Source organism: Carassius auratus, chromosome 18, assembly GCF_003368295.1.
Source record: "Carassius auratus strain Wakin chromosome 18, ASM336829v1, whole genome shotgun sequence".
Classification (NCBI taxonomy): domain Eukaryota; kingdom Metazoa; phylum Chordata; class Actinopteri; order Cypriniformes; family Cyprinidae; genus Carassius; species Carassius auratus.
The window spans coordinates 3,818,342-3,841,013 of record NC_039260.1 but is presented as its reverse complement, the minus strand read 5'-3'; the positions used below and the strand labels follow the sequence as shown (position 1 = coordinate 3,841,013).

At 36.9% G+C, this 22,672-nt stretch overlaps 1 protein-coding gene across 2 annotated transcripts in view; it reads left to right on the top strand.

The window, feature by feature from the left end:
- Positions 1-22,672, top strand: part of shank3a (SH3 and multiple ankyrin repeat domains 3a) — a 189,971-nt gene that overhangs the window by 103,025 nt on the left and 64,274 nt on the right. For both annotated transcript variants that reach the window (XM_026287131.1, XM_026287130.1), the window contains one exon: positions 3,540-3,724. In XM_026287131.1, the coding sequence (XP_026142916.1) occupies positions 3,540-3,724 (185 nt within the window). The remainder of the gene's footprint in view (positions 1-3,539; positions 3,725-22,672) is intronic.

Here is a 22,672-nt window from a genome sequence, read left to right as displayed (position 1 = left end):
TATAGAATGTGGAAGTGTTTCAAAACCCAGGGAGCTTCCTATCTAGACAGTATGTTTTAGGCAGCATAGGCATGTTTGAATGTGCAAATACAATTTTTCGAGGCAATGTAGGAATGTTTGAATATTTATAAACATTTTTAGGCTTTATAGCTGTATTTTAATTGTAAAATTGAACACATTCATCATAGGCAATATTTTATTATTATTATTATTTTTCTTAATCAAACGTTTTGATCATTGCAGGCACTTCTGAGTGAAACCATTTGGGCATCATTTTGTGTTTTTAAAATCCATTAATCTTAAAATCAGTTTGTAGGCATTATAGACATTTGCTTGAAAAACATAAATGTGACCCTGGAGCACAAAACCAGTCTTAAGTCGCTGGGGTATATTTTTTAGCAATAGCCAAAAACACATTGTATCGGTCAAAATGATTGATTTGTTATGCCAAAAATCATTAGGATATTAAGTAAAGATCATGTTCCATGAAGATATTTTGTAAATTTCACCCCATAAATATATCAAAACATAATTTTTGATTAGTAATATGCATTGCTTAGAATTCATTTGGACAACTTTAAAGGCGAATTTCTCAGTATCTCAGATTCCAGATTTTCAAATAGTTGTATCTTGGCCAAATATTTTCCGATCCTAATAAACCGTACATAAATGGAAAACTTATTTATTCAGCTTTCAGATAATCTATAGATCTCAATTTAAAGAAATTGAGAAATTGACACTTAAGACTGGTTTTGTGGTCCAGGGTCACAAATGCTTGCCTGTATATTTTTATGAAAGTGAAAGTGCCTGTCAATATACAGCATCTTTAGAGCATAACATAGATTAAAACGAGGTGTGTTCAATTTAAATGCTTTTGAATGAAACATTTAGGGCCATCTTATAAATATTTTAATGTTTATGTTTAATATTTCAGCCATCATAGATATATTTACGTTTGAATTGAACCGTTTTAAACATCACAAGAAAGTTTGAAGGTAACTCTTTTTTTTTAATATAGTCCACTTAAGATATTTTACTGATAGTAAGTAACTTTGCAACTACTTGTCAGCTAGCAGTCATTAGAGTATTAGTAGACTGTCTGACTATGAGAAACTTAGCAAGGATATGTCAACCCTAAACCTGCACTGCTTCAAATCTATCGTCTCACAAATATCCTAAATAAAAAGAACACTTGTCAGAGGCTGTGTATGTCTGTTTTTATGATGATTGATGTGTGTGAAATATGGTATTACTGCAGAGCCCGCCGATGATTTTCAGCGCTGTTTATGACAGGCTTGTGGTGGCTCTGACTGATCAATAGTGAGTCAGAGGAAACCGTGACGACAGGACTCCATACCTCTCTGTCTCTCATCCATTCTTACAGCCTCTATCCATCATTTCTTCTCTGATCCTCTCTCTTTTCCACCCTTCTTTGCTTTACGGCCCTTTTCTTTTCCTCTCTCGGTTTTTTATCAACTCTCCACCCTTAAATTCCTCTCTCTTTCTTGTTACTCTGCATTTACATGCTGCAGTCACTCTAGCCCCGTACCGCTGCAGTAATTGGAAAGCCATCACTGAGCTCAATGTTAAGAGCGAGGGATAGATGGAGAGAGAGAGAGAGAGAGAGAGAGAGAGAGCGATAGCTGGAAAGAGTGTGTGAATATGCATGTGTGTTTGGACTGACTGATTTTGAGAGCGAAGGCAAATGTTTAAGGGTAACACTTTACAATAAGGTTCCACATCTTAACATTAGTTAACTACCATACTTAACATAAGCTTACAATGAAAACTACCCAAATATATATATATATATATATATATATATATATATATATATATATATATATATATATATATAAGCATTTTATAGTCTTAGTTAATGTTGATTTCAACATTCACTAATACGTTATTAAAAACAAAAGTTGTATCTATTAATGTTATTTAATGGACCTGAGCTAACATGGACTAAAAAGAGTTTAGGGTTCAAGAGTTTCTTTGCTTATGCTGGAAGACATCAGCTTCTTTTTGAGAATCAAAACAGAGGAGACTATTTGCTAAACAGCTCCATCAGTGGCATGGCAAAATTTAGCACAAAGACCTGCTAAATTTTCACTGACCACCTGCAATTAATTTTAACTACTGTGTAAGCCATGTATATATTTGTGTGTGTATATATATATATATATATATATATATATATATATATATATATATATATATAATACAATTTAAAAAAATTATACATACATATTAAATATGAAGTAAAGAAAAAGATAAAAAAAAAGTGTTTTGATAAAATCAATACAGCATACATCGTATATAATTTTTAAATATAATATACACACATATTTAAATGATATTATATACATTAGACAGCTTTGATATATATATATATATATATATATATATATATATAATTTTTTCTTTTAGTAAAGTTGGCCAGATTATCAAAGTATGCTGCACAAAAAAATCAGCACAAATAAACAATGCATAAACAAGCGTGAGTCACACTCAATGAATTCACCCCAAAACATTTGAGCAGAATTCCAATTAAGGGAAAGTTGACATCCATTAGACATACACAAACCTGGTAAAGCCCATTAAACATCATTCCCTCGTGTGTGTTTTGCTGTACTTTTAGTTTCGTTCCTGACTGGACTGAAAACAGTCATATGTTGCCTTTTTGCTGGCGTGCGCGTGTGTGTGTGTGTGTGGAATGACTGGGAGAACGAATTGCGATGAATGAGAGACAGGGCTATAACCACACTGCCTGCAGCTGTATTAACATTCAGAAGCTGTCTTACTGACCGAGAGAGAGGGAGAGAGAGAGAGAGGGAGATGGGGAGGGCAGAGACACGGGGGAGGGAGGGGAGGACTTGGAGGGCAGAGAGAGGGAGAGAGAGGAGGTAGGAGGGGCTGTTGATTACAACACTAGGATTGAATGTGTGTGTATGTGTGTGTGTGTTTGTGGGTGCAGGACTGTTTTGGGGGGTGAGGTGAGTTGTGCTCACCCCCCCCCCCCCCCCCCAACACACACACTAATCAATCCAGACCCCTGGCGCCCGCGCGTCGTCTACGACCGTCCGCGTACGGATAGAATGCTGAGGGTGGGAGTGCGCCAGCCCAGGCACGGGGAAACGGCGCAGCCGCGTCACAGTGTGTGTGCATGTGCGAGTGTGTGCACCAGAGCCACGGGGAGTGAACATGCCCCACTCGCGGCGAGTGCAGCCCGAGCGTTCGGCACCGTTCGCGACAGGCAGCCGTTAACGGGAGCAAGGGGGAGGGTGGGCAGCGCTCAGAGGGAGGAGAGGTGGAAGAAAGGAGGAGAGAGGAGCAGAGGAGGAGAAGAGGGATAGAAAGAGAGGGAGTGAGCAGCTATCACCTGAAGCTGGCCCTGGCCGGTTCGGGAATATCGAGGAGGAGACCCACGCACGCACATACACACGCACACACGCTCCTCGTGGGACCATGTCGGTGACCACTGGATTTGGCTACCAGTTGCCGGGCATCACCACGGTAACCTATGTTTTTGTTTACAGCCCGGGGACGGTCCAGCGGGACCCCAGCCCTCCACCCGTGGGGCCCTCGCACACACACTCAGGAGCCCGGGGCCCCAAACGGAAACTCTACAGCGCTGTGCCGGGGCGCACCTTCATCGTGGTCAAACCATACACACCACAGGGAGAGGGAGAGATCCAGTTGAACCGCGGAGAGAGGGTCAAAGGTGAGTGCACTTTCCCTGCTAATAGCTTTGAACTTGACAGCTGTCAATCATCTGGAAAAGGGGCGGGGTTAAGCCAAGTTTGCTCTGTGATCATGGTTTGTGTGTTGCAATGTGTCTCTCATGCTGTTAGAGTTGATTTGTTGGATCTTTAGCATCTTTATCGGTCTGTCCGGGAAGTCTTGTTACTTTCTTGCAAAAAATAAAATAAATATATTAAAAAATCGCTTTTCGCATAATCATGTGTAATGGAAGGGGAAAAACGTTTTTTATGAACTGACAAGGCTGTTTGTATTATTTTGAGTTGAAACTCAGTTTGTTTAAGAACTAAAACGAAATACCGGTTATCGGTCGATAATCTCAAAGTTAATGCTTTGTAAATTAATTATACAGCTGTACTTTTTATTTATAAAACTGATGTGCTAAATTAAATGTGTATGTATTATAGTGCTGGGCAATGAATAATTGCGATTAATTGCATCCAAAATAAAGTTTTTGAGTACTTAATATATGTGTGTGTACTGTTTATACTTATTATGTATATATGAATACACACACAATTTATATATATATATATATATATATATATAAATTACATGAAAGTATATACATCTAAATAAATGTAAATATTTTCAAAATATACACTGTATGTGTGTGTCTTTTTATATATAATACATAACAAAAAATATATACACCCACATATATTATGTAAAGAAAGACCTATTTTGGATTTGATTAATTGTGATTAATTGTTGCTCAGCAATAATTTATTATTGTTCATGTTTATCTATTTATATTTTAATAATACAAATAAATATACATCAATAAATAATGTTATAGATTTATTAATACATTTCTAAATGCATCACATTTAATAAATATTCTTTAAAAATATATTTGCAAATAAATGTTAAAGTGTAACAATAACAACAACAAAAAATACACAGCTGTTTAATTGCTTTATAAAGTCTCAGTTGGGGACCCGATATGCTTATTTATAATCTGTTGCATACAGTGAAACATCGTCATTGCTATAAGCAGAAAATGGTTTGAGACTGTAGAACTAGATCTGCTGACTGAGTTATGAACAGGACTGTAGCTGGATCCACAGTGACCTACGGATTGTCTGTTTTGCAAGATGCACATGATTTTCCATCTTTTAACATGTCAACTGCGCTGGTATGTCTCAGAACGGGGAGACGAAGGGTTGTCGTCTGTCAAACACTGCTCTCTGGAGACCGTCTCTCACATCACACACACACTGATGCTCAGCTGTAAGGGACATGCTCGCCTGCTTACGTGCTCTAGCAGGGGGAATCTTGATCCAGAGGAGATTCAGCTCAGAAAGTATTCATGCATTTGTGCTGTCTACATGCGACGTTATTAAAAGATGTGATTGTAACTCATTCTCGCGGTTGAGTGTGTGAATGAACGCCGTAGAAGTGTGTGTGTGCTCATGGCTCAGGTTCATGGCTTATGTGTTGTTTTGTTCTTGTCTCCATTCATGCTTCTAACCAGACTACCACTCAAACGCAGGGGAAGGTAAAGAACTCTGCATCCATCCCACTGCCCTCCAGTGTGTATGAGTGTGTGTGTCCCACGCACAGCCCCCAACAGTGGTGTTTTTATCCTTCAGTAACTCTTTCTGTCTACTCTGCCCTACCTGCATGCTCACACATCTGTACACAGCACCCTGAACACGTACATGGCAACGTTACTGTGTTTCCTTCCTCCCTCTTAAGACTGTACGGAAAAATATTGCACATTGATTTCTGATTTTTGTAACATTTAATGCTTAAAGCATTTTAATAGAGTATAATTTCTTTAGCTTGTACCCAGAGGAGGCTGTTATTGCTCTGAAGTTGCTCATGTGAAGCTCAGAAAGGTTAGTGGCGCTTCATTTGAGTGTTAACTTAGTCTCAGATGTTGCTACTGTAATTTCTTCAGAGAAATACAAATAGACATGCATTAGATGAATATTTGCCTGTGGTGTGAGTCAAGAGTTATAGTTATGCCACTGGCGGAAGAGAACTTCACATGTAACTTGTTGTTGTGATTATTATTGCTCAAATGCTGCTTTTTATTGCAGTTCTTGAGACTTAATAAATGCCCTAGTAATGCTGCATTTATATATGAGCTTTGTCTCAGATGTTTCTCTCAAAATTATTTGTATGAAATACGTGAGATTAATATTTGCATACGGTATGAGTAAAAACATATTTATGCCACTGATGGTTCTCAAATCATCTGGTCTTGAAGAATCTAATTAGATGTTGTTGTTGTTGTTGCTGTTGATGTTGATCAGAACTGCTTTTTATCGCAGTTCCTAAGATTCAGTGAAGGTCCTATTTGTGCATCATTTAAATATTAGCTGTGTCTCAGGTGTTTCTTTCAAAACTGCTTGTGAAAAATACAGATATACTGTACATGGCATACATGAGGTCATATGCACGCATTATTACTTATATATTTATGCAGCTTGAAGGAAATTGAATGTAAGTAATAATTATTGTTATTATATTGCGCTTTTGCATTCATGAGACTTAATGAAGGTAGTAGTTATATAAATATTACTTTTATCTCCGATGTTACTGCTAAAATGTTTTTAGTAGCTTACTAAAGGAAACGGATAAGTCAAAAGTTGACATGTGGAAGCAGTATAAAACTGTAAAATTGATGTGGATTGCATAACTCAGATAATTGATCTTGGGTGGATTTGATGAGAAATTATCATATTAAGATCTTTGGGATCTTATTAGCTCATCTTTCCTTAACGTCTTGAGATAGCATTAATCAAGCAAGAGCAATTTAATCTCATTGCTGCCTGGATATCATAGAGATCACAGAGCTTTTACTGTCAAATGGGTCATGTAATCGTTTAGTCCAGAGCAGCTGCACGTAAGTGTTTCCTTCTGAAAACATCCTGACTCAAATTCTTGTGCTGGGCAGCAGGTGCATTAGTGCCCGTGAAGTGCCAGGATGCACATGCTGGTGGAGATGGAGTTGCCGCTATAATCTGATGGCACCATGACAGCATGCTGCTTGTGCCAGCTCAGAAACTGCCAGGACAAACCATATGCTGGACACACAACGCATCTCTGACGCAACAGCACCATATGTTTAAAAAAAATGCATATTTCCTGTGCACTCTCTCTTTTTGTAGCACCTCTGTGACCTTAGAAAGAGACGAGCAAGCAACCAGCAGTCTCTCTTTGACTCCCAGCTCCTGCTATATTCATAATGCCTGTCTCACAGATGTTCATTAATGTAGGAGTCAGAGCTGGGAAAACATCTCATTTTCAGCTTCAGCAACACATTTCTCCAGCCTTCAGTTTCACATTTTGATCAATTTAATGCATAAATAAAATTATGAATTTCTTTGAAAAATAAAATGTCTGACTTGACTAAGAGATGCCTGCAATTTTTTACTGTATGAATGGAAATTTAAAGAAACTCAAAATGAAATATTTTAATAATCTGAGATACTTTTGTTGAGCTGTAGTCTAATTAGCAGCATAAATCCTTAAAACATTTAGATTTAAGTCTAAAGTATAGTACATTTTCACTTACTAAAACAATTGATGAAAAACTTGCAATTTTACAAAGTATTCTATTTTTTAGATTAACCTGTGCATATTTTGTATAATATTATGTAATATTTCAATATTTAGAATAAAAATTTGTAAAAAAAAAAAACTTAAATGGACATGGTTTGATTGTGTATTATGGTAATTAAAAACCACAGGCACATTTTTCCTCATCTAGAATAATCCAGAGAATTTGTGTATGGAACTCTTCTGTGTACCCAAGTATGCAACTTACTTTCCAGTAGAATTACTGGTGAATGAGACCCAGAGAGAGTGTTTTGTGTGATGTCCCCAATCGCATTAGTACACCTTTCGAGACTCTCACTCCCTGATAAAATCATATTTGGGTGCACAAATATCTGAGACCTTGAGGACTACATAAACCTGCTCGTGACTTCAGGTTGATAACCTTTAGCGTGCTCGTGTGGGAATGTTTTGATGGTCATTTGCCTCATACAGACGTGAAATGCATTTTGACTGTGTGGCTTCAGTTCATTGGAGCTTACTAACTTCAGCCTTGCCTTGAGGTCGCAGGTGATAAACGGATGAGGGCTGGAAATATATCCCCCTCACAGGGGTGTGACCTGCTACTGAAGAATCATATTTTTAGCATAGTATTTTTAGGGCAGATTGGGTAATGTCACATCTCAGGCTTGATATGTGATTGATACATTTGTGAGAAACCAATGGTTAGAGTGTGTGTTTTTACCCAACAGCTTGTGGTGCTGAGAGAAGTCAAATTATAAAGGATCTGAAAACAGGTTACATGATATATACTGGTATATGCTTTAAAAAAAAATATATATATATATATTTTACATTTTAGTATGAACTTTAAACCACTTTGTACATTTGAAATCCTTGCTTCTGATTATTCCATACTCAATTTGAGTACCAGGGTTAAGTACCAATCTATAATTACTAAGTCAACTTAATCATAGACATCAAATGTGGACTTCCAGGGTAAATACTGAGGAGTGCAACTGACATTCACAATAAGCTGGTGTCTGTCAACAGTGCGTCTAACACTTTATCTCTTTCTGCCTCGCTTACAATGCTATTTACCTGTTTTTCCCTCACTCTTCATCTTCGTCTTTACCTTGACTTTCTCTCTTCTCTCTCCATCCATTTTCTGACAGAAGAGAATGTTTATGAGAAGATCATGCTCGGTAAACATGAAGCCCACTCATCTCCACCTGTCTTTTCTCTATCCTGTTCATAGCTCTTATATGATATTTAGTAGATGCTGATAGTACAGACATAGTTATCTGTAGAGAAAAGTACTGTATGCTTGTAAAATCAGCATTGTAGACCCACATATGCACACTTGTCTTGTTGTGGAGCTCTGATGTATGTGTGTTGTCTTTCTCTCTAGCAGAGTCTATCAAAGAAAGTGACGGTAAATTCATTAGTGTAGAGCCCTGTGCACTGCGCTGTTTCTGCTGTTCCTCTCTCTAGACTGCTTTAGGTCAGACAGAACCAGTTTGAGACCACAGACCACCAATAGAATGAAGATCCCTGTAGATCAAGTGCAGCAGGTTACTAGGTTTTAGCAAGAAAGGATGGAATGATGGATGAGGTGTGTGTGTGTGTGTGTGTTCCTACAAAGATGGTGAAACCTACATTTTAGGAAGCCTACCATTATATGAAGGAAAACAATTTCATAAAGGCATTGACTTATGCTTTGTTTCATATGTAAAAATGACACACAATCAGGGTTCTGGTTTGGACAAGGTTAGTCTTTAGTAATTATATTTGGCTAAATTAAGATGCCATATTGTTAAGTGCCAGGTTGTTTGTCCATAAACAGGTTGAGAGAGAGCAGTTAAAGTAAAAAAAAAAACAAAAAAAAAACATCTATACTGAAAGAGAGTCTTTTAGCCTATATTTCCTTTAACTATATTTGCTTATTTAATGGAGACACTTTTCTTATATCAATGCTGACATTTTTTTTCTGCTTAATATTTTTTTGGAAACTGTGAAATCTTAAGTATTCCAAGGTTTTGACAAGTAGTTTAAATTTATATATAAAAAATAAAGTGATAAATAAAAAATTTTATTTCAATTTGACCATGATATAGTATAAGATCTTGTAACAGTGTGTACATATGGTTATATTTGCTGTTTTATGTCCCCGTGCTGTCAGATTAATTTCATTCATTTCATTTTTCCCTTTTTTCTTAATGTCATCAGAAGAATCTCCCTATGTAGACCATTATGTAGAGCATGAAATTAAGAAGGAGGATGGCCATGGTTCTATGGACGATAAAGCTAAAACCTTGTAGCTCAGCTGTATTCTCTAACAGTAGCTAGAGAAATCTGCTGTAGGTTTAGATTAAAATAGAGTTGTGTCTGCTTTTATATCTGTGATCTAAGTTTTAAATGTTACTACATCTCTAAATGCTTTCCTGCATGATCTTGAATGCATTCCCTGCTCATTCCATTCCATCAACAACAAGTTAATATTAAAAGTTGTATCCTGTTAAGCTCAATCAGAATGTCAACAGGGATTGGAATCAATTTGATAAACACGGGCACTGGTCTTCCGGGTGTTGTTGTTTAACATTACTGGGCATTGATGCATGCCATAGTCTTACAGCGTAACGGAAACGTGGCTGTCGCATGCATGATGTCGTTAATATTCCACAAGCATTGGGAGTGTCCCACAGCCATTAATCATGTTTGTGAATGTCTAATCTGGCTGTTATTTGCAGCAATTCCATTTTCATGCCTGTCTTAAAGATTAATAAGTAGAGGTGTACGAGACTAGAGCATGCTGGGAAAACATGAGCTCACACTGATAATCTACTCTGTGACGAAGTCATGGCTGGTTCAATAAAAGACCATGTGACTGTATCATTTTAGATTTCAAAGTCTGTAGGGCAGTTTGAGTAACACATCCTCACCTGAATGGGAGTGAAACTGTCTTGGTTCAAAAATGGCCTTTATCGAAGGAAGGGATAAAGGACTCTGTCTTGACAATGTGTCCTGGAACAATGGCTGTTAGGAAGCGAAAGAAGTCGATTTGCTTGCTCGCTATTCAGTAAGTCAGTTCTAAAGGCTAGCAGCATTTTAGAGGGCCCCTATTATGCCCCTTTTTACAAGATGTAATATAAGTTTCAGGTGTCCCTAGAATGTGTCTGTGAAGTTTCAGCTCAAAATACCCCACAGATCATTTATTATACCGTTTTGAAAATGCCCATTTTGAGTGAAAGCAGAAACACATTGTTTTTGTGTATGTAACTTTAAATGCAAATGAGCTGCTGCTCCCCACCCACTTTTTCAGAGTAGAGTGGTGCCTTTACTTCTGATACTATGCCTAAAACGAAACGTGTTTAGTTTTGATTATCATTTATATTGCACTGAAATCATGTGTTTTAAAGCTATAACAGTTTAAACTTCTTATATAGGGTTTTTTGAGCACACAGAAAATAGCTGTCACACGGCATGTGAGATCTAAACTAAGATCTCTTTCATGTTTTATTGCACATTGTTACAAAAACAAAGTCTGTTATGTCTGGAAAAGAAATTGCTTGTTTATATTAGATATATGTAATAAGTGACTGCAGCATGATATACAGTATCTATATACTGGGTTCTATGTTGAAAATATGAGTCTAACAATTAATAAAAAAAAAAAGAAAGAAAGAAAATCACTCACTGCTATTAACTTGATAACTTCTGTAGTTTTAATAAGAATAAATTGTGTACTTATATGCTGCTTTGATAGCGTATAGATAAACATGGCGAATTATGTGCGGCTCACTCAGGGCGGGGTCTGTACTAATATGGCAGTGTCCGTTAATAGTTGTGGGCGGGGCCTGTAAAATGTGATGTCACTTTGTACATATTCTGCAAACAGCTTGTTCTGAGACACTGCTTATGATTTATGGGGATTAAAAAAAGGTGTGGGTGGAGATTTATCATTATAGGGTGGTTGTGTACACGTTTATGTACAAACACCTTGTGGAAGTGAATTTTGCATAATACAGGCTCTTTAAGGAAATTGGCCTATTAAGGGACCATTGCAACCTTTCAGATTCTGTAACATAATTAATAAAATATTTAATGGCTACAGTGCATGTTCACTTATTCGGTACCTTGAAACCACTTTGTAATAATTACAAAGAAACAGCAAGTGGCACATTGAATTAAACATGAAATGTTGAAGTTGAGCGACTGAAATAGTCTTTTCTTGTAAAACATATTCCAATAATTTTTACAGTGTATATCTTTGGTGCTGGTAGCACCAAATTATGGGTTTGTATTTCAAGCAATGAATGAACTCGTAAAAGGTATTGAATGCAATAATGCCAAATGTATGTTTATGTCTGTAGATACAGAATACATTTTTACATTTATTTATTTAAATAATGATTCGCTTCTAACATTCTCTAAAATCAACTTGAAAATGAAAAGACTTTTAGCTGCGAAACTGCATGCATAGAAATTTGAGGCAGTGAAGGATAGATCTGTACCTCCTGCAGAAATGGATCATAGTGAGTAGACATGAACGTTTGCAGACTTAACATGGGATTTGTAATCCATTTACCTTCTATAATATGATGTAATTCAAATGCAACAGGATGTTCAACGAGTAAAAATGTAGGTTCGCTTGATTTTTATCTATTGGGAATTGATTGGATTGTGATATGTTTGTCACTATTAGTGAGCAGGGAAGGTTCTTACATTTTGAATTATTTTTGAGAAAAAATTCCCAAGACAAACATTTGACCTCTAGAATTATCTGATAAATCATTCACCATTGATTGCATGACTTTAATGATTGTCTTTACCCACATTAAGCACGTAAAATCCTTTTTAAACATAAATATTCAAATAAAAAAGGCGTTCATAGATTAGCACCAGTGTTTGATTAGCTCCTCTATCATTTCCTGGTATGTTTTTCTACCTCATTTAAGAGTTCCCATCGGCCAACAGTAAGACCGCAATTCTTTTGAAGTTAAAGAAATCAATTAACTTTAATTGTGCTTCTCCACTAGTTTTGAGGCGGTGTTACAATGTGGCTGGTTTCCCCCGGCAGAGCACTATTACTTGTCAAAGCAGTTTAATAGAATTGATATTTAAAGAGGCCACTAGTTCGTAGTATTTGTCAAGAAGTTTGTTTTGCTGTGCTTAAAGTGAACAATTGTACACAGCCACTTGTCCTGGCAGCTTGCAGGCAGGGTCTAGCGCTTTCTGTGCCAAGAGCACGATCTCTTGCTTTTTACGGTCGCTACGTAACTATGTCGAAGGGAGCTGTGTTATCCGGGAAACAAGTGCACATCTGCCTGTCTCTTAGCAACAGGTGTCTGTGCTTCAGTATGGTATGTCCGCTTGCCAAATTATGTGACATTTCACTGTCAAAGTTAAACTCTCTGTGATATGAAAATATTTGTGTTCGGTCGGACTCTACTAAATCGTGTGGTGTAGACACTGACCTAAATAAATACCCACAATGCACTGACGCTCTGGGCGATGCATGTACGACACGTTGTAATCGCTCTCAAATGTGCCAGATATTTAAAAATATTATTTCCCATGCAATGTATGCAGAAAAATATGACCCAGTTTTGCATCCAGAAGCAGTCAGGAAATTATTCCGCCATCTAAAATGTGATTTAAAGTGCACATAAATACAGATGTTTGTAAGTCGGGGTAGCCTTAATTTATGTTTTGCAAGGTCATGTCGCAGATGATGCTCAAATCAGGCAGCAGTTTTGGATTTATGTTTGTGCGTGTGTGTTTTTTATAGATGTTTTATGGCGTTTGTCAGTGTAATGAATGGTGGTTTTGATGTAGGTTCGTATTGTCCCATTGCAGCTGTAGGGAGCCCATCTCATCAACCCGCTTATGACGGGACTGCTGACTCATGCCTGTGTATCATAGGGTCTGTGCATTTGTGCTGAATCACTCACAACTTTTATTAAAGTGACAGAGTAGAACATATGTTGCTTTATGGTGTAAATACACTGAGTCAGAACATCTGCAGATCATACACACTCACTCAAAGCTTTAGGCTACACACTGTTCGCCCTAATAGTGCAACTTATCAAGGTATTTGACCATCATAACTAAGATTTGAAAACATATATGACGACGTAAAATGTATACGTGCATTTATAAATGTAAAAATGCACATAAATGAATAGGTGCATTGAACTGATCCAAAAATACAGTAAAGATATTTATATTGTTACTGGTAAAAAAAAGTTTAAGTAAGATTTTAGATTAGGGAACAGATATTCACTATTCACTATTAAGAGTTTTCCCTCAATAAACTCCTAATTTGCTGCTAATAGTTAGTAAGGTAGTTGTTAAATTTAAGTATGGTGTAGAATTATGGGATCTAAAACATGGTCATGCAGAATAAGGCATTGATATATGCCTAATAAGTCCTAATAAAAATCCAGTATGCTAGTAATATGCATGCTAGTAAGCTACCAGTTAATAGTGAGAATTGGTGCTTAAAATAAAGTGCTGCCAGAGTTTCCACAAAAATAAGAAGCAATACACTGATAATAATAATAATAAAAATAAAAATAAATTCTGAAGCTGAATTCTTAATCATGTGACAGTGATGGGCTGGAGTAATGATGCTGAAAATTCAGATTTGCATCACAGGAATAAATTACCTTTTAAACTATATTACAATAGAACAGATATTTTAAATTGTAATATTATTTCAAACGTGTGTGTGTGTGTGTGTGTGTGTGTGTGCGCGTGCATGCGTGTTTGTCTGTGTTTGTGTTTTTAGTCCTTCTACAGGTTTGAAAGACATCATTAGCATTCTGAGACAATTAAATTGGAGGTAAACAATCGGCTGCACTACAAACACACACACAATAGTTCCTCCCACAATACCAATAAAATGTGGGAATATCAGTTGTTAGTTGATTTGTACATTCATAGATTTCTGTTTGTCATGTGCTCAGTATAACTTTCGCAACTCTGTCAAAACAGCAGGCTCTAATCTGATTGGCTGGCTTTCTGTAGTTTCTGAATGCACATTGTTTCATCCATCTGACTTTTGTTTGAGACACTTAGTAGCAAGTAAATAAGATATTTTTAAGTGCACCTGGATACTCTGCTTTATAATTTAAACCGTGATTGGATTACATCATGGATATGTCCGCCTTCCATCTTAGTGTTTCTTGGCCAGAATAAGCTGCACTGTGAACTGCATTTAGTGCTGATGATCAAAATCTGGCCATGAGAGTTATTATAAGCAGTGCTTTAAGTGGCCCAAAAGAGGTGCCGGTACTCTAGCATATATATATATATATATTATATTTAGTTTTTTTATGACTCCCCTCATCCCCTGAGGTATAACAGCAACTATTTTGAAGTGGTTTTATATACAGCAGGACGACCTTATAAAAAATAATAAATCCTTTTATTAGTTTGTGGATTCGCTTGAGCTAAAAAGAGTTACTGAACATAAATAAAATGTGCAAAAGGATTTTGAAAAAATACCCTTAGAATAGGGTGACCAGATGAGATTGGTTTAAATTCGGGATGGGTGGTGGGGGGAAGGGGGTGTCTGCGGTCTTGGGTGACGGGATATGGGGTTTATGATATTAGACTTCGTAGCCTATAATAAAAGGTAATGAATTTCAAACCTTAACTAAACACATTTTTATTCAAAGATCAACCGTCTGTCATTAGTCTTTAGTCTGCCACAAGAAACAACAACATTAAAATCATGAACTCAAATGTCATTGTAAAAAAAAAAGACCTTTCTGTAACGCTAATGCTAATGAGCTTAAAGGTATTTTTTGTACACAGTGCCATGAACTGTCAATCACTCCTGTACGAGTGCATCACTGTCCTCCTCGCAGCTGCAGCAACTTGCGCTCTCTTCATCAAGCTTTAAAACAAAAAGGGGACAAAAAGGTCGTAATGTCTTTGTGCATATAGATTAATTAGATAAATGAATATCTAAATTCGTGCCGAGCCACCTACGGACTATGGTATTTTTTTAGAACTTAGAAAAAAGATGCTGCAGCCAATGAGCAGCAGGCGGGGGCTGGTTGCAGGACGACTCAACCTCCGCAGACAGTTTTTAATGTTTATCAGACAATAACTACTCAAGATTTTGCCTTAGTGTAATTTTCGGGACAATTTGGGCCAGATTCGGGAAAACAGTTTAGATTTCGGGACTGTCCCGAATTTTTCGGGACGTCTGGTCACCCTACCTGAAACAGCTACTGCAATACTTCATTAGCTTGCTTCTGACCTGCAGAGATATTATTCTGGCTTGGTGAGGTGTCAGCCAGCGAGTCATCTGATTCTGACGGTGTTTTTTTAGTACTCCGAGACTGAAGCCAGGAGAGCATATTAAGAGTTATATCTCTGTATTTGAATTTTTACCAAGCTGAGGGTGCGCATCTCACATACTCTCTCCAGACATGTTGAGTTGTTACTGACAGCAGCAAAAGCGACACATGCGCTTTTCACCTGTAAAACTCGAGGGTGTATGGGTAATTTAGTCTCTGCTCTCGGTGGGACGAATTAGGAAGCTTGCATTGTGAAAGGCGCTCTGAAAAGCGGCAGCGCAGGTTAAAGATTAAATCCTCTATTAAAACAGATGTCCAAATGAGCGTACCGGTACGCTAAAAGCACGTTCTAGGCGCACGGACAGGTGGCGGTACGCTCAAGAGCTATATTTGGAAGTGGCGGTACTGAGTACCGGTGCGTACCGGCCCACTTAAAGCACTGATTATAAGTGATTACATGGTAGTTATCTCTGAAAATAATTTCAAACGTCAGTTTTTATATCTGAGAGAGTGATCAGTGCTGTTGTTTGTACTCATGTTATATCTGATTATAATGAGTCAACGTTTCGCTTAGCTCAGTTTGTGCTTGTTTGTATACAATATCTTTGATCCAAAGGTTAATGCACCACTTGGTGCATTTGGACTTCTCTGTCACAGCTGACCACCTATATTCTCTTTCTGTCATCTTTACTTTGCCCCAAACTTTTGCCCCTCACCATCCATACAACCTGTCACACACACACACACACACACACCTGGGCTAACACACAACAGCCTTCTGCTTGTGGCATGTTGTATTTGCACTCTTGTCTTTCTCTCTTAACTATGATTCACTCACACTTTGAGGGTGTTTAATTTGAGGGTTTATCTTGTGATGACAGGATCTAGTGTTTTTTTTTAAGAGACCTTTATTGAAAGAAATCAAAAAATATATATATTTTTGGGAATATAAGAAATCAATTTAGTATAGACACACACCAATATTCACAACGCAAAGCCCAAAACAGTTCATTCTGAATCTTTATGCTTGTGACATCATAGTTCAATTAAAAACAATTGTATGTTATACTGTAAATGTATTTATTTTAAGTCTAAATTCATTTACTTTTTCAGTAGACATTTATTTATTCATTCTTTCATCCATTTTTAAATGAATTGTACCTTAAAATAATTGACTTAACTTTCATACCTTTTTTTTTTTTTAGTTTTTTGTCTGTAACTTATTTTATTTAATTTTATTTTATCCATGTGCTATCTAACATTTTTCTCAGTGAATACCCAATATCAATTGAAAAATGTCACATTGTGGAAGTAAAACTAATTGTAAACACAGTTTGGACTTGTGGACTTTTAAGATGCAATTGCATGTTTAATTGGAGAGTGCAGAAAACTGTCAAGTTCAACTAATTAGTGTGTTTATACTAATTAGTACAGAAAGGCCTTTATTAACATTAAAAGAGCACAGAATGTGACAGAAGAGAGTGTAATATACTTTTAAAAGCCAGATCACCTTAATATCCAATAACAAAATCCATTATAATGTTATGACAGGTAACACGAGCTGGGACTTTCTCCCTTTAAACACATTAATGATGTTTGACATAATATTGCAACAGGCTTCTGGAGCAAGGCTATGTTTTTATTTCCAAGTGGTAAGAGCTCCTGAGCAGAACTGCTTCATGTGAAGGCCCATTGTTCCCAAGGGCAGGCTGAACACACCAACAAAGCGCCATCGATCAGAAGCCCATGATTGATGTTCTGATAGCTTGAGACTAATCAATAGATTGAAGCAGTGTGTGAGTGTGATGGGGGAGAGAGGGGCTTCCTCTGTCTCTGCTGACTGCAGACTTCCACCTCCACCACAACCACACTCCTGACGGTGATGGAGTCCCTCCATAAACAAACTGCTGTTTGCTGATCTGAACCTGGGGAAGCCGTGCTGACAGTCAATGCCAATGAGAAATAATTTACCCAAAAATGACGTCCTGAGCATCAACCATGACACTCGAAAATACTCGAAACTGGGAAATACTGCAAGCAGAGTGCTACAAACAGCGAAACAGATGGAGTTCTGTTATCACTAGAATATTGCACCGCTGGAAAATACTCTCAGCCAATCAGATTCAGGAACCAGAATTTTATTTGTATAATTTTTGTATCTATTCAATTTGTTGTGATTCTGTTCTTTTAAACACTATTTTTTGTCAACGTGTGTTTTATATAAAAACGTAATGGCTAATAGGTTTGAAGAAACATGAGTGTGAATATATAAGGATTATAATGTTTTAGGTGAATTATTGGTGTGATAGGATATGGTCCAATTTAATTTGGATCCAAACCCAAAATCTCCCACACCTACAGCCAATACTTGTGAATGCAACAACAATCATGAAAAATCGTCAGTCTCGCACATAACTCTCCCAGTAAAGAAGTGTGTTTCACCTCGCATCGCTCATCAAAGGTGAACTTTGCAATCTTTCTCTCTGATTAAATTCATTAAGCAGTCACGCAGTGTTAACAAAATCACTAATGCAGGAGAATACAGGGGGAGGGGTGATGGACTGAGAGCATCTCCGAGGGACTATTGTATCTGTCAGCCTGCTGTCAGAGAGAAATGCTTTAACTGTGCGTTTAATCTTCTCTAACTTCTTTTATCTGCTGCTTTGAGAGAGACTGAGTGAGGTAAGAGAGAGAAGCTAGAGAAAAAGTGACTGCGTTAATGGCCGCTAATGGTGTTCTGGGTCTAACTGTTTTAAATATTGGTGCTTTAAATAAGATTGGTGTTCTCTGTAGTATGTTGTTGGGGAAGGGAAGTGTGCTGTTGTCTGCTGCAATCAGTGGTGCTTGTTGAGCCAGATGGACTGATTGTTCTCTAATAATTATGGTGAATGATGTAGGATTACACTATAAAGTAATCAAACTTCGATATCGTTTCGTATTGGAAAAATGGACCTAGCTGTAATCTAACTACAAATATAGATAATAATGCATATATATATATATATATATAAATATATATATATATATATATATATATATATATATATATATATATATATATAATTAAAATAACATTTCTGTTGTATTTAGTGTAAATATTTTTATGATGTCATTCTAATTGTCATCTACTGTTCATTTATTCAGAACTCCTCATGATTAACTCTTTCTATGCCATTAACAGAATTTTGCGGCTTTCCACGTGTTTTCACTGGTGTATGGTAGGAGGCTCTATTATGTCTCTTCTGAAAGAGTAGTGTACATCTGGGTCAAAATACAAGCTTAATTTATGGTAAGGATTTTTTAACATAGCAAATATTGCCTTTAGTTAATTGATCTCATTTAAAGCCAGCCTTGATTATGGTTTATAGTCATTGAAGGAAATAATATGCAAATAATTGCTTTTCATGCTGTGATTTAATAACAAATGCATAATTTGAATATACAAATATGATTTCTTTTGATTGATAGATTTATTTAAGACCACCGTGTTCTATTCATGATTACTAGTCCCATCGTTTTAATATGCAGATTAAAGCAATCAGGCTGAGCTTTGACAATCAATATCATTTTTACATGAATGTTTTACCAGAAATCTGATTAATCATGAATCTTATATCATATGCAACACAGTCTGAAGTTTATGACAAATCAAACTTATGAAAATCTAGTCTTCACGTCAGGTGGTTCTTGGTCTCCACGTTGTGCATTAAAATCATTTAATGCACAGCTAGCCATGCATTATCCTTACATATTGCATGTCAGATATTTATAAAACAAAATATTCTGGGTGCTGTTAAACTTTTGTGAATATTTGTTGTTAGTACTTGTTGCTATTTGTGACATGTGATCTGACAATCTAATGATGACCAGTGGAATTTACAGTGCGTGTTTAGATTAACAGGGCAGCGGTGAACGAACAAGAATGTTGTGCTACAGCGAGTAGTTAGAGGTGAGACACAGGATCATCATTAGGACATCACTATGATGACTGCAAACCTAACCAGATTGTCCAAAACATGTCCATCAGGATCTGATTCTGCCCTGCGCAGCACGCCGCTCTCTTTTTCCAGCCAACCCAGAGCCATTCGGAAAAACGTCCTGCTTCCATCACACTGCGATTTGCTCTAAAAGCTGGAAACAAAAAGCAGATCGCCTAAATCCCCTCCACGGGATTTCTGTCATTAACTCGGAGAAGAAAGCCTGTCGCTCCGTCTGCCGGTGCACATGCTGTCCGCTCCCCTTCCGGATCTTTCCACGATGGCAATTAGGTTTAGGAGAAACATGCTGTTACACGTCTGTATGTTTACATTTACATGTCCAACTGTGCAGCCATCATGACAGTTTAGATGCTTAAGTACGAGATGCCGTGATTCAGTTCAGGCGATCAACAAGGTCGGATTCTTACAGAGTCGTAGATGGTAAACACATAGCCGGCATGTGTGGGGTTGAGTCAGAGGCCGAGAATAGTAAGCTCAGAATTCCCGGAGTGTGTCCATATGGCTTATACTGGAAAAGAGTGGACTCACGCACAGGTGATGTGTCCAGCTGTGATTAGAACAAAGGCTGGATTGAACTCAGCGCAGAAATGCCTTGATAGGCCTCACCGTGAAACAGAGCAGCGCTTGACTCATCAGTGAAGAAAGCTGCCCAGGATTAGTGAGAGAACGAATTACGCATAACAAGATCGACCCAATATAGAGAAACAGGTAAAGACGGGAGGGAGGAAGAGGGAAAAACTAAAGGCAGGTTTGTTTGTTTCTGGCTGTGTTAGTTCATTAGCACACTAGTGGGGGAGAGGAAGGCTCTCTGGGCATGTAGCGTGCCTGCAGACCTGATGAAGGGCATCTTTTATATGAGCCAAGTAAACACTGCATTTCCTTTGTGTGTAATAGAACACCTACTTGTCCAAATACATAAACTTACTGAAAAAACAAACTGGATATTATGAAGTCTATTTAATGCGTTTCTGAATGTTACACTACCCTATAACCTCATCATATCCAAATATGTAGATCTAAATGAACTAATAAGATTATATTTCAGATAAATTACTTTTATTCAGCAAGGATCCATTAATTGATCAAAATCAAGATGTTACCAAATGTTCTGTTTCAAACAACTGCTGTTCTTTTGAACTTTCTATTCATCAAATGATCATCAAAATATAAAATATATTTTATATTAAAAAAATAATAATAATAATAAACATGTAGTGTTACAAAATGTTCTGTTTCAAATAAATGTATTATTTTTATCTTCACAAGTTTGATTTGTGACCTCAGGCTGTTTTGCATATGATGTAAGATTCAAAATGAAACAGATTTCTGGAAAAACACTCTTGTAAAAATGATATTGATTGTCATAAATCTCTTTAAGCTGCTAATTGAAGCAGTGGGACTAGTGATCATAAACCTAGCAATCAAAAAAATCATAATATTTGTGTATTCAAATTATGTATTTGTTATTAAATCATAGCATATAGAAGCAATCATTTGCATATTATTTCCTTCAATGAATATAAACCATAATCAAGGCTGGATTCAAAGGTAATAATTGCTATGCTAAATATTCCTCATCTAATGTTTTCTTACCATAAACTGAGCTTGTGATAAACAGACATATTAAATAATTACAGTGCCATGTTCATAATTTACAGTAGGCTTGCCAGCCTGTATGTTTCTGGTGAGATCAGCTACTGTTGCTTCAGACTACTATTTTTATACTACAATTACTAAACTATTTCTACTACAATTTTTATAGCAATTTGTTGAAGTCTTTGTGTCAGTATGTTGAAGATAAGCCTCCCAAAGTAGTAAACATGATGAAGTGATTTCACTCTGAAGCAGTTTAATGAGTGTTCATCTCCATCCTATTCCAATGTATATTTAAAAAAAGAAAATTTAAGTGGCTAGAGGCTGCTCTTTTTAGGTGCAGTCTCTCCTTGTCTAGTAATCATTAATAACTGGGAAATTAATTGGTCAAAAGTAATAGGAACTCCTTTTAGACTCTGGCTTCAGAATTTTCTCTAAGATGCAATCATTGGTAGCATTAATAATCATGACCACCCAGCGGCAATGTGCCTGCAGCTCTGAACCTTTTACATTCTTCAGAATGAGAACAACGTTTAAGAGGGACAATTGTAAATTTGTTTTAAGGGTGACTTTCGGATATGCTTTTGTCCTGGGTTGCTTTTTTGAGTCTCATGGGCTTCGTATTTCATTTTAAAGAGCAGAACATCCCTCAAAACTGTTTTCTCGCTGCTTGTCCATTAGAGACCGCTTCACAAAAGAACTTTCCCAGCTGCTCTTTGCTCGTACAGGCTTTCTTCTCTCGTTTCTGCATGTTCTGCAGCCTCCCTCTGACTCCAGCAAATCCATGCTTTGATATGCAGCTCATGTGTTTGCTTTTTAAGGGCTGTGTCTCTCTTGGTTTTCGCACAATCTTCTCTGTAACCTTCTCTCTCCCTCTCTTTCTGTTTTTTTTTTTTTTTTTCACAATCTACATATATCCAGCATCTAAACGTAATTGCTCTGGAGTGAATGTGGTGGAGACGCAAGCTGAGGAATAATGCTGAGTGCTTAGAGACACTGCAAGGAGACTCGTAATTATGACCAGAGCTGATGTGGACAGATAGCCTCTCTCTCTTTCTCTTCCTCCCTGTTTCCCTTAACCTTCTTTAAAACTTTATTTGTCATTTCTGCATGTGGTTAGGCTGACATGCATTGTCTTATTGTTTAGTTTTTTTTCTGAACTAGGTAATGTGCATGTAGACAGCACACATGGTGCTTGCTAAGACAAAAATCACTGTTACTGTTCTGTAGAATTGTATTTTATATTTAATACATATTTAACTAAAAACAAGATGGAGGATAGAAGTTCAGTGTCCATCGGGTTGTACTGTTGTATAGTGTTGTGTAGTGTTGTAAAAAAAAAAGTATTAGCATTTTAAAATATATTCAAATTGAACAGTCAATTTACATTTTAAAAATATTTCACAGTTTTTTTCTAATAAATGCAGCCTTGGTGAGCATAAAAAAGACTTCTTGCACAAACATAAAAAAAAATTATAATTCCCAAGGAAAAAC